The sequence below is a fragment of the Phyllobates terribilis genome, unplaced genomic scaffold (genome assembly GCF_046119375.1).
Source record: "Phyllobates terribilis strain yellow unplaced genomic scaffold, ASM4611937v1 Scaffold_4__5_contigs__length_816908805, whole genome shotgun sequence".
NCBI lineage: Eukaryota > Metazoa > Chordata > Amphibia > Anura > Dendrobatidae > Phyllobates > Phyllobates terribilis.
Window position 1 is genome coordinate 558,901,867 of NW_027362764.1, and position 13,065 is coordinate 558,914,931.

At 41.4% G+C, this 13,065-nt stretch overlaps 1 protein-coding gene across 2 annotated transcripts in view; it reads left to right on the top strand.

Annotated features, from left to right (window-relative positions):
* The window catches only part of CEP76 (centrosomal protein 76), a 24,000-nt gene extending 11,565 nt beyond the window's left edge, over positions 1 to 12,435 (top strand). For both annotated transcript variants that reach the window (XM_073678992.1, XM_073678991.1), the window contains exons 9-12: positions 3,827 to 3,993; positions 4,160 to 4,493; positions 6,851 to 7,068; positions 12,136 to 12,435. In XM_073678992.1, coding sequence (XP_073535093.1) covers positions 3,827 to 3,993; positions 4,160 to 4,493; positions 6,851 to 7,068; positions 12,136 to 12,274 — 858 coding nt within the window. In that variant the 3' untranslated portion in view covers positions 12,275 to 12,435. The remainder of the gene's footprint in view (positions 1 to 3,826; positions 3,994 to 4,159; positions 4,494 to 6,850; positions 7,069 to 12,135) is intronic.
* The last annotated feature ends 630 nt before the right edge of the window (positions 12,436 to 13,065 follow it).

Consider the following 13,065-nt stretch of genomic DNA (forward strand, 5'->3'; position numbering starts at 1 on the left):
AGGGTTATCCTCTCTTTTAAACCCTAACTGACAAATTACGTACAATTACATCATGTGCCAGCTTCCTGACTTTGACGCCGGCTCAGGGACTGAGCCGGCAGATGATGGCTGTAATATTCAGCCATCCTCTGCCTCTAACAGCCGCACATAATATAATAACAGCAAGCTGTAAATGCAGTAAGAATTATTATTATTATAACCATTCTGTCATCATGGGACGCTGATGGGTTGCCATGAAAGGCAGGGGGTCTGCTGAAGGCTCATGTACCTGTCTTGACGGTACTCCTGTGAGCCAGCCCGTGGCTGGAGTTCATAGGAGACCGTGATTTTTGCTATGTACAGCATTACTGTGGTACTGCAATATATAGTACAAGCGATCAGACAGTCCCAGGTCCAAGTCCATTAAGTGAGCTAACAAATACAATAATAAAGTAAAAAAAAAATAAAAAAAAATGGAAAAAATATAAAAGTTCGAATCTCCCCACCCCATAAACTCCTTCACAATGAGGCCTTTTTTTGTTTTTTTTCCTCCCCTTCTTCCCAGAGAAATAACTCTTTTATTTTTCTGTCCACATAGACATATGAGGGCTTGTTTTTTGCAGGACGAGTTGTAATTTTTAATGAGACCATTCATTTCACCACATTGTGTCCTTGAAAGTGGGGAAAAATTGTGAAAAAAAACAACACAATTCTGACATTGTTTTTTGGGAATTCTTTTTACGGTATACATTTTGAGGTAAAAATGACCTTGCAATTTGATTTTGCTCATTGATGCCCAACATGTCACGTTGTTTTGTTATTTTAATGGTGAAAAAAAAAAACATTTTTGGGTTGTGTCGCCATATTCTAAGACCCATACCGTTTTTATTTTATGCCGATGAAGATGTGTGACGCCTTATTTTTTCTGGGGTGAAAAGACTTATTGATACAATTTTGGGATAGATGTGACTTGTTGATCACTTGTTAGAGCATTTTTTGTGGAATTGCAGGAATAAAAAAAATAATAATTTTGTCATTCTTGATTTTTTTCCATTTACAATGTTTATCGATCGGGTTAATAATTTTTATATTTTGATCGAACTTTTCTGAACGCGGCGATACCACATGTGTGTGTGTATGTGTATATATATACAGTACAGACCAAAAGTTTGGACACACCTTCTCATTTAAAGATTTTTCTGTATTTTCATGACTATGAAAATTGTACATTCACACTGAAGGCATCAAAACTATGAATTAACACATGTGGAATTATATACTTAACAAAAAAGTGTGAAACAACTGAAAATATGTCTTATATTCTAGGTTCTTCAAAGTAGCCACCTTTTGCTTTGATGACTGCTTTGCACACTCTTGGCATTCTCTTGATGAGCTTCAAGAGGTAGTCACCGGAAATGGTTTTCACTTCACAGGTGTGCCCTGTCAGGTTTAATAAGTGGGATTTCTTGTCTTATAAATGGGGTTGGGACCATCAGTTGTGTTGTGCAGAAGTCTGGTGGATACACAGCTGATGGTCCTACTGAATAGACTGTTAGAATTTGTATTATGGAAAGAAAAAAGCAGCTAAGTAAAGAAAAACGAGTAGCCATCAGTACTTAAAGAAATGAAGGTCAGTCAGTGCGAAAAATTGGGCAAACTTTGAAAGTGTCCCCAAGTGCAGTTGCAAAAACCATCAAGCGCTACAAAGAAACTGGCTCACGTGATGACAGCCCCAGGAAAGGAAGACCAAGAGTCACCTCTGCTTCTGAGGATAAGTTTATCAGAGTCACCAGCCTCAGAAATCGCAGGTTAACAGCAGCTCAGATTAGAGACCAGGTCAATGCCACACAGAGTTCTAGCAGCAGACACATCTCTTCAACAACTGTTTAAGATGAGACTTTGTGCAGCAGGTCTTCATGGTAAAATAGCTGCTAGGAAACCACTGCTAAGGACAGGCAACAAGCAGAAGAGACTTGTTTGGGCTAAAGAACACAAGGAATGGACATTAGACCAGTGGAAATATGTGCTTTGGTCTGATGAGTCCAAATTTGAGATCTTTGGTTCCAACCACCGTGTCATTGTGCGACGCAGAAAAGGTGAACGGATGGACTCTACATGCCTGGTTCCCACCGTGAAGCATGGAGGAGGAGGTGTGATGGTGTGGGGGTGCTTTGCTGGTGACACTGTTGGGGATTTATTCAAAATTGAAGGCATACTGAACCAACATGGCTACCACAGCATCTTGCAGCGGCATGCTATTCCATCCGGTTTGCTTTTAGTTGGACCATCATTTATTTTTCAACAGGACAATGACCCCAAACACACCTCCAGGCTGTGTAAGGGCTATTTGACCTAGAAGGAGAGTGATGGGGTTCTACGCCAGATGACCTGGCCTCCACAGTCACCAGACCTGAACCCAATCGAGATGGTTTGGGGTGAGCTGGACCGCAGAGTGAAGGCAAAAGGGCCAACAAGTGCTAAGCATCTCTGGGAACTCCTTCAAGATTGTTGGAAGATCATTTCCGGTGACTACCTCTTGAATGTGTGAATGTACAATTTTCATAGTCCTGAAAATATAGAAAAATCTTTAAATGAGAAGGTGTGTCCAAACTTTTGGTCTGTACTGTGTGTGTGTGTATGTATGTATGTATATATATATATATATATATATATATATATATATATATATATATATATATATATATATCTTTTTTTTTTTTTTTTTTAATGAGGGGGAAAAGGGTGAGATGAACTTTGTTTTTTTATTTTTTTTTTAGTAATGTATATGGTCGCCCCCCGACAGCAGATGGGGACATGTTGTATTATTATATCACATACAAATAAATCCAAGACAAAAACTAACCTGTTAAATTGTCATGATCATATTTTATTCCATTATTCATATTTAGTTCTTGGTCTTTGAGGTGCTATTGTCATGAGGCAGAGACACCTTAAAAAGCCCAAAAAGATTTGATGGCCAGAGTTTGGGGCCATCCAGCTATAAAAGACATTTTGGAGGAGGGGGCTCGTCCGTCAGTTACTCTACAGTTTATGAAACTTGGAGCAACTGAACTTTTATATACATATACTAGCTATTGAACCTGCTCTACGCTTGGGTGGCGAGCATTTTTATTGGTATGTGGTCCCCTATCTTGATCCATGCTCCCCCATCCTGCGCCCGCATCCTGTTTTCTGCTCCCCCATCCTGTTTTGTGCGCTCTCATCCTGCACCCCCATCCTGTTGTGTGCCCCCATCCTGCTCCCCCACGGCAGTGAGGGGTCAGTGCCTGTGTGACTAACACTGGGGATAACTTTCTGCAGGAGATTGTTCTGATAGACACAACACTAAGAGGAAGAGATAGGTGCTGGCCCATCACTACCATCATCTGTACTCCATATGTGCATGTGGTGATATCAGTGCAGCCAATGGCAGGAAAATAGACTGTTGAAAAAGCAGAGGTTTGGAAGACACTTTCTTGTTATTTTTTACATTAGTAGAGAAACATCCTATGATAAAGTGATTTGCAAGTGTTTCTTAGCCTTTAATTCTGGCCAAAATTATTTAAAACAAATAAATAAAAAAAATTAAAACCAGTGTTTTTCATCTGGGTGCGTGGCGCATAATACCCTTCAGTTGAACTTTTTATGGGAATGTTGTAATGTACTTTAAGTTACCTCTGTCGCATAAATGGAGAGATTGGTGTGTCATAGCTCCCAGCTTCCTGTCCGTCACTTCGCACCTCTCTGGAAATCAATCAAATAGTGTCTTTACTTACATTGGTCATATGTTACTCTTCTACGATATGACCACAATTCCTAATATTTTAACCTGTAATATCTATTTTAGGGTGACTGTGAAGATCATTGCACCCTCCTTTGCAGCCTTCTTCTTGGTTTTGGATTAGATGCTTATGTATGTGTTGGTACAAAAGGAAAAGGAATAGCCCACACATGGGTGATGACGTATGGCACCGATGGAGCAGTCACCTTCTGGGAGAGTTTGACTGGGCAAAGGTTGGTGGTTTTGTCCTGAAGTAGTTCTAAGTATGTGGGTGAATTGTGGGTGTTGTGTTGTGATTTTGCTACTTGGGCAGATAAGATATGTGCTGACAGGTCATTTATATGATTCTTCTACATTATGTTATAGTATGCAGTTCTTGTGTTGTTCCTCAATCTGCAGATATGTCCATAAGCCTATCAACCCGGATGACCCTCCTATGGTGGAACAGCCAAAGCCCCTCTACCCATATAAATCCATTGGATGCATTTTTAACCACCAGCGGTTCCTGGCCAACTGCCAGCCATCAGATTCAGTAGACTTCTGTGTGTTTGATCTGAATGATGAATCCAGATGGAAACCAATGAGTGAAGAAGCCATTAAATCCATATGTTCCCCTGGATCTAGTACGTCCCTTCTTCCATTCCCTCCACTCTGCAGCTCACTGCTTGACGGCGCTAAAGAAAGTAATGAGATTGAATTGCAACTGCGAGTTCTTGTCACCGAGCACAGAAAGGTAAGGTTCACTGCAGAAGGCCACATATATTTCTTTGCCTTATCTCCTCAAGTCGCTTGTTTAAGCTTATTGGGTGGATTACTGTAAGATGGGAATGTAGCTCTCTACATCTGTCAGTCATACTGGCACAAACCAGAACAAAAATAATTGTCCCAACAGTCTTTCGGGAATGGTAATTGGTTAATATTATAATGATGCCCATCTGTAATCTTTCAAATGTTGCATAATCTATGTAAATTTACCTTATAAGAGCCTTCTGTTATTCTGAAGACTCAGGCACTTCGACCTAAATTTGTCTTTCCAAACTTGACTGACAATTCAGAAGACTCTACATTGTTCCTAACCCTCTGAAATCCTGTACTGCTCTTTACTCCTTTCTGGGTATGCAACGTTAGGTGCTGGTTTTTACAGCATAGACTGCTGACAGACCCCCCCCCCCATTAAATCTGCCCATGCAAAGTGCACAAGTAAAGTTGTGGGGTACACCTCATGTCTCTGCGAGTGGCTGGGAATTTGAAAAGAGCAGCGCAGGAGTCCAGACGTCTAGGATGGAGGTACAGGAACGTTGTCTCCGATGTCTGTCGAGCTTGGAGATGAGTATTTGTACCCCATGGTGCCTGACTCTTTTTAGACTAACAGCAATGCCCAAAATACTCTATCAGGGTAATTACCGTATTTTTTGGACTTTAAAACGCACCGGACCATAAGACGCACCTAGGTTTTAAAGGAGGAGAATAGGGGAAAAAAAATTAAGGAAAAAAATGTGGTCATGATGCCCTGTTATGGGGGAGGGGTCTGCTGCTGACACTGGTATTGGGATAATGTCCCCCAATTCTGTTAATATCCCCCATCCTGGTATGCATGGCTCCCCTTGAGCCCCCATCCTGGTATGCATTGCACCCCTTGAGCCCCCATCACGCTGCCTACAAAAAATAAAAAATAAACAATCATACTCACCTCCTCTCTCCTCCAGTGCTGTCCCGCTCTGCTGCCGACACTCTCACTGTGTGAGCCGCGCATTGCAGGTCGCGCATGGCGTCCCTGCCACGCGCCCTCACACAGTGTGAGACGCTGTGCTGGAATAGTCACTGCTCCCCACGCTGGGACTCTGTGTGTGGGGAGCAGTGACCATTCAGTCTGTTCAATAGCACGCGCACTGTACCGTAGCATGGCTCCTGCTGCCTGCCGCTCTGCGGTCAGTGTGCCTGCTATTAAAGACCATGGATATTCACTACAACCCATGGGAGTGGGTTGTAGGGAATATTCATGAGCCTTAATAGCGGGCACACAGACCGCAGAGCGGCAGCAGGAGCTGCGCTGCGGCTCCAATGTGCCGGCTGTTAAGAAAAATGAATATTCATTGCTCTCCATGCCCGTGGGCGTGGGGAGCAGGGAATATTCATTTTCTTTAGTAGCGGGCACAGCCTAGGCTACAGCAGGAGGCTTCTACCTCCTGTGCCCCGCTGATCCCCCGCTGCCGCTCCCCTACACCCACCACCACGCACAGCCATGTGTATAGTATTCGGACTATAAGACACACCTCCCACTTTCCTCCAAAATTTTGGAGGAAAAAAGTGCGTCTTACAGTCTGAAAAATATGGTAACCTAGCGCTTACTATTTTCAGATGTATTTCTCTACACTATGCCACATCAGCTATCTAACATATAGGCATCATAGATAACCTACTGCCGTGCTGTAAAGAGTTTAATGGCCATTAATCATCCTGACAGATTCCCTTTAAAGTAGTCTCAGGAAGACAACCCCTTATTATATTGCCACCAACCCTCTGTTCTCTTGAATTTATCCTCTTTGCAAGAAGCCCATCTATAAGTGGCCCACCGCTCCTCATCCCCCATCGTCTAATTATACAATTCCAGATCATTTATTCTTGCACTTCCTATTATGCATTTCCTCTCTTCTGGAAATGTATGAATTGACAACTGACTGTTACCATTCTTCCTGTCATTGGGGCATATTCTTACATACGGACACGGTCGGTGTAGAAAAAACAGTTTCTCACAATGTAGGGAATCCTTATCGACAACTTGTCTACAAGTCCATATATTTCCAGAGAAATTAACAACAAAGCTCTCAAAAAAAATGCTCAAGTTTCTATTAAAATGTATGTGAGGAGAATAGGTTGTCTTACCCTTAAATTGTACCTCTTTCTTTTTCTCAATAACTGGATCATTTCCACTGGCTATGGAAGAAATCCATAAATGCAGTCGATTACTCAGATATTATGTATCAGACCTTATTAGCGATGCTCTAAAATGCTGAATTCTGTGCATGTCCTGTTCTTCTCGCAGGTCTAAACTTGCCCCTTAAGTGTTCTGGTCTCATTTCTACCCTGCAGGATCTAGGTCTCACCACTGTTTGGGATGATCAGCTGTCTTACTTACTGTCTCCTGCCTTGGCTGCATATGAAATAGAGAGAACCACAGGAATCTCGGCAGGAAATGAGGAGTTTCAGGATGCCATCAGGAGGGCAGTGCCAGATGGTCATACTTTCAAAGGATTTCCCATTCACTTTGTTCATCGAAATGCAAGAAGGGCATTTGCCACATGTCTGCGGTAATAATGATAGTTTTAGTGTTACTCATAAGTAATTAAAATGTTATTTGAAGGTACTTAAAGGGGTTTGCCCACAAACAAAAATATATTTTAATCAGCAGATCTTGGAATAAAATTAAGTTCCACAATTGGATGTGTTTAAAAATGTTCCTGTGCTGAGATAATCTTATACATGTGCCCCTGCTGTGTACTGTGTAATGGCTGTGTCTGACCGTGCAGGAACATGGTCTGATCATACCACAGCTCCTGGGCAGAGGAGGAAGTAAAAGAGTATACAGACATTACAGCAGGGGATCACAGATGATTCTTTCTTTGAGGTTAAACATTGTTTAACCCTTTCGTGCCAGAGCCTGTTTTTGCCTTCATGACCGGGCCAATTTTTTCAATTCTGACCACTGTCACTTTATGAAGTAATTACTCTGGAACGCTTCAACGGATCCCCCTGATTCTGAGATTTGTTTTTTCCTGACATATTGTACTTCATGATAGTGGTAAAACTTCCTCTTGTGTTTATTTGTGAAAAAAATGGAAATTCGGCTAAAATGTTGGAAATTTTGCAATTTTCAAACTTTGAATTTTCATGCCCTTAAATCAGAGAGATATTTCACACAAAATAGTTAATAAATAACATTTCCCACATGTCTACTTTACAACAGCACAATTTTGGAACCAAATTTTTTTTTTTGTTAGGAAGTTATAGGGGTTAAAAGTTGACCATTGATTTCTCATTTTTCCAACAAAATTTACAAAACCATTTTTTTTAGAGACCACATCACATTTGAAGTCACTTTGAGGGGTCTTTATGACAGAAAATACCCCAAAATGACACCATTCTAAAAACTTCACCCCTCAAGGTGCTCAAAACCACATTCAAGAAGTTTATTAACCCTTTAGGTGCTTCACGGAAATTTTTGGAATGTGGAAGAAAACAACATACTATTTTTCACAAAAATGTTACTTTAGACCCCAATTTTTTTATTTTCACAAGGGTAACAGGAAAAAATGGACTACACAATTTGTAGTGCAATTTCTCTTGAGCACGCTGATACCCCATATGTAAGGGAAAAGAACGGTTTGGGCACACGCCAGGGTTCGGAAGGGAAGGAGCGCCATTAGACTTTTTGAATGTAAAATTTGTTTGAATAATTAGCGGACGCTATGTCGCATTTGGGGAGCCCCTGATGTGCCTAAACAGTGGAAACCCCCCACAAGTGACACCATTTTAGAAACTAGACCCCTTAGGGAACTTATCTAGATGTGTGGTGAGCACCTTGAACCCACACGTGCTTCACAGAAGTTTATAATATTGAGCCGTAAAAATTAAAATTTTCACATTTTTCCCACAAAAAATGTTTTTCATCCCCTAATTTTGCATTATCATAAGGTTAACAGGAGAAATTGCACCATGAAATTTGTTGTGCAATTCCTCCTGAGTACGCCGATACCCCATATGTGGTGGAAAACCACGGCTTTGGCACACGGCAGGGCTTGGAAGAAAAGGAGCGCTATGTTGGCTGGAATAGGTTGCTGACACCATGTCACATTTGAAGAGTCGCTGACAGCAGAAACCCTCACAAGTGACCCCATTTTGTAAACTACACATCTCAAGGAATTCATCTAGGGAAGTAGTGAGCATTTTTTAATTTTTAAATTTATACCATTGGGCAGTGAAGAAAACATAATTTTTACCACAAAAAAATTGTTTTAGCCTCAGATTTTACATTTTCACACAGGGCTATGGGTAAAAATGGTGCCGAAATGTGTCACACAATTTCTTCTAAACTTGGCAATACCCTATATGTGGCTGTACAGTACCGTTTAGCCATATGGCGAGACCTGGGAGGGACGGAGCGCTGTTTGACTCTAGGAGAACAAATTATTGTAGAATAGTTTGCGGACTCCATATACACAGCGCCTAAGTGCTAGAAGAGCAGAATCCCTCCTCAAGTGACCCCATTTTGGAAATTATACCCCTTTGGGAATTTACCTACAGGTGTAGTGACTATTTTGACTCCATGGGTCTTTTCCAGAAACAAGCAGCAGTGGATGTTGCTGAGTGAAAATTTCAAACTGCTGTTGAAGTGACCAGTACGCTGTAGTGACCAGTACGCTGTGCCCAGCTCATGCTTCAGGAGACATGCATCTGTAAATTAGGCAAGCTCTCATCGCTACAGGAATGCCAAACATGTGGACCCTAAATGCAGTTTAGGCACATTATGGGGCTCAGAAGGGAGGGAGACATTTGGATTTGGGAGCACAAAATTTTCTGAATTTCTTTTGGGGGCAAGGGCCATTTCGCTTTTCCAGAGCCTTTGTGCTACCAGTAACTTGGAAGTCCCTTCTATTTTTAACAGATGACGGACCTGAGTGGGGATTTGCTTTTTTTGAGGACTGAGTTGAAGCTTTTATTGAGAACATTTTCCATAACGTTTATCCAGCGCTCTAGGCTGAGCACTTACATCGGGGCTTCCATCTAAATCTCCAAATGATGTAATTCAAATGACACCCCGCGGGATCCATTCACTATAATGAGGCAGCAGAGTTACTCTGGACTCCATCTGGCCTCTGTTTAGCGGTGTTCTTTTTTTCAGAAGTGCACAAAACTGTGGCCAACCGCACTTTTATGTCCGCCTAAAAAAAAGGACACCGTGGGATCACAGGCCAGACGGCGCCCACAGTGTCTCCATCTGCCTCATTACAGGGAATCTTCCGCCAGGGGTTCTGTCTGAATCACGTATTTCAGAGATTTACACGGAAACCCCGGTGTAAGCGCTCTGCTCAGAGGGCAGGAAAAATGTGAGCCGAGCCTTACTGCGATCTTTGGGAGGCAGAATAAACAAATCAGCAGCAGTTGAAGAATTGGTTTTATTTATTTTTTACGCCTATCCTCGTGCGGTATAAGTGATTAGACGACTTTATTCTTCGGGTCAGTGCAATTACAGCGATACCAGATTCATATCGGGTTTTTATGTTTGGCTGCTGTCACACACTAAAAGACATTTTTTTTTGCAAAATCTAGTTTTTGCATCGCCATATTTTGAGAGCTATAATTTTTCCATATTTCGGCCAACAGAGTCATGTAAGGGCTTGTTTTTTGTGGGACGAATTGACGTTTTTATTGGTACCATTTTTGGGTGCGTAACATTTTTTGATCACCTTCTATGCTGTTTTTTGGGAGGTAAAATGAACAAAAAACAGAAATTCAGGATTTGTTTTGAGGTTTTTTTTTTTTTTTTATTCCGTTCTGGGTTTGGTAAAAGTGATAAGGTAGCTTTATTTTTCGGGTCAGCATGTTTACAGCCGATACTACACTTATATAGTTTTTTTATGTTTTGGCGCTTTTACACAACTTTTATAGAAAAAATGGTTTTTTTTGCATCGCTTTATTCTGAGTGCTATAACTTTTTTTTTTTTTTTTTTTTTTTTTTCGGCTGATGGAGCTGTATGACGGCTTTTTTTTTGCAGGACAAGATGACGTTTTCAGCGCTGCCATTTTTATTTCCATTTGGCTTTTTGATCGCATTTTATTCCACTTTTTTTTGGCGATATGATGAAAAAGCATAGTTTTTTGCTCCGTTTTTTTTTACGGTGAGCACAGAAGGGGTTAATTAGTGTGTCATTTTATAGATCGGGTTGTTCCAGACGCGGCGATACCAAATGTGTACTTTTTTTGTTTTTGCATAAATATACAAATTTATTGGTTTAATATTTTTTTTATTTTGTGATTTTATTTATTTATTTATTTTTTAACAGTTTGAAAACATTTTTAGAATTTTTTTTTTACATTTTTATTTAGTCCCTGCATGGGACTTCAATTTTTATTTTTCTAATCACTGTTCTCATGCAATGCAATAGACATGTATTGCATTGCATGAGAGCTGACCGTTTTATACTGTCACTATCTCCTTCTAGACTTGAGCTGCTGGCTGAGCCTAGCAGGGACACCGTGCATGGCAGACCCGGAGGTGGTCATGTGACCTCCGGCTGTCATGACAACGCCAGGTCCTCTCAGGCATCACGGGGGCCGTCGGAAAGGTAAGTGGATGACCTCCTCTCTCGATCTTCTAAATGCCGCGATCGCTATGGATCTCGGAATCTAGAAGATAGCAAAGGGTTAACATCATTGGGCCCTGATCCAATCAGGTCCTGATGATGTCCCCTGTCAGAGCTGTCGCTCTGCACCGCACCCGCAGCGCTTGCAGGACCCGGGGGGTCCTGAACACTACGGGACCACCGATCTTTTCTAAACGTTGGCGCTGCACAGAGCCCAGGCAGCGTCGACGTTTATATACAGTGGGCGGTCAGGAAGCGGTTAAAAGCAGGCAGGGAAATATTTTACCCCACAGAATGAATCAGCTGTGATCCCCTGCTGTAATGTCTGTATACTCTTTTATTTCCTCCCCTGCCCAGAAGCTGTGGTTCATTCAGACCATGTCCCTGCACGGTCAGACACAGCCATTACACAGTACACAGCAGGGGCACATGTATAAGATTATCTCAGCACAGGAACATTTTTTTCACATCCAATTGTGGAAATTATTATTATTCCAAGATCTATTGATATACTTTTGTTGTGGGATAACCCCTTTAAGGTGGTTTACCATTCCTGGAAAAGCCCTGTTCCCATTTTGTACTTGGGCTCAATTATTAGCTCTCTTTGTGACGTCAGCAATATAGAAAATGCTTTCAAAACCCAAGGGGTGTGTAAAGTAAAGATTGTTTGTTTTTTTTTAACACAAACTGCTGCTGAGGGACAGGGATTTTCCAAAACTGGAAGACTTCTTTAATATATAACATGGTTAAGTACTAGTAGACAATAGTAATTGTATGAGAGAGAGGTGAAGTAACCCCAACGTATTAATCCATAAGTCAAAAAGAAAATCAAAGGATTTTCAGGTAAAGTCTCACCCTCCCAATCCTACGCACGTTTCACACACTGCTTCATCAGGGGTTAACCAAATATAAAATCTCACATAAACTTCACATGAGCATTGTTCACAAAACTTTATTTAAACTCCATACCAGCTTTACCTTATTTATTGATTTCCTCCTATTTTTTTTGCACAGATCCCCTTTCTGTGATGAGATTGTTGGCTGTCGTGGCGATCAGATGCGTCTTGCAGTCAGAGTGCGTGTCTTTACATACCCTGAATCGGCATGTGCTGTGTGGATAATGTTTGCCTGTAAATACCGCTCCGTTTTGTGACACATACCTTTTCACCTGTCTGATGTACTGCTAAATTCCTTGCACAAACTGTGTGTCCAAAAATTGTAACCTGTATGTTTTTAATATATATGTAATTTGAATTATGTATATTTTCTTATGGAAAAAAATCTTTTATATAATAAACTATTTTGCCACTACAAGTCTCTTAATATTTATCACTACAGGGTGGGCCATTTATATGGATACACCTAAATTAAATGGGAATGGTTGGTGATATCAACTTCCTGTTTGTGGCACGTTAGTATATGGGAGGGGGGAAATTTTTCCAGATGGGTGGTGACCATGGTGGCCATTTTGAAGTCGGACATTTTGGATCCAACTTTATTTTTTTCAATGGGAAGAGGGTCATGTGACACATAAAACTTATTGAGAATTTCATAAGAAAAGCAATGGTGTGCTTGGTTTTAACATAATTTTATTCTTTCATGAGTTTTTACAAGTTTATGACCACTTATAAAATGTGTTCAAAGTGCTGCCCATTGTGTTGGATTGTCAATGCAACCCTCTTCTCCCACTCTTGACACACTGATAGCAACACCGCAGAAGAAATGCTAGCACAGGCTTCCAGTATCCGTTGTTTCAGATGCTGCACATCTCCCCTGGCGGCTGCGTTTTGCCGCCCCCCGGACCGGGATTCGGCCGTTCTCTGAGCAGGGTGTCAAGCTGACACCCAGCTCACAGAACAAGCAGTGCGCCGGCTCCCAGTGATCAATTGTGCTGGGTCTTTCAGACGCAAGTACAATTGAAGCTCTGACTGCCGGTTCAGAGCA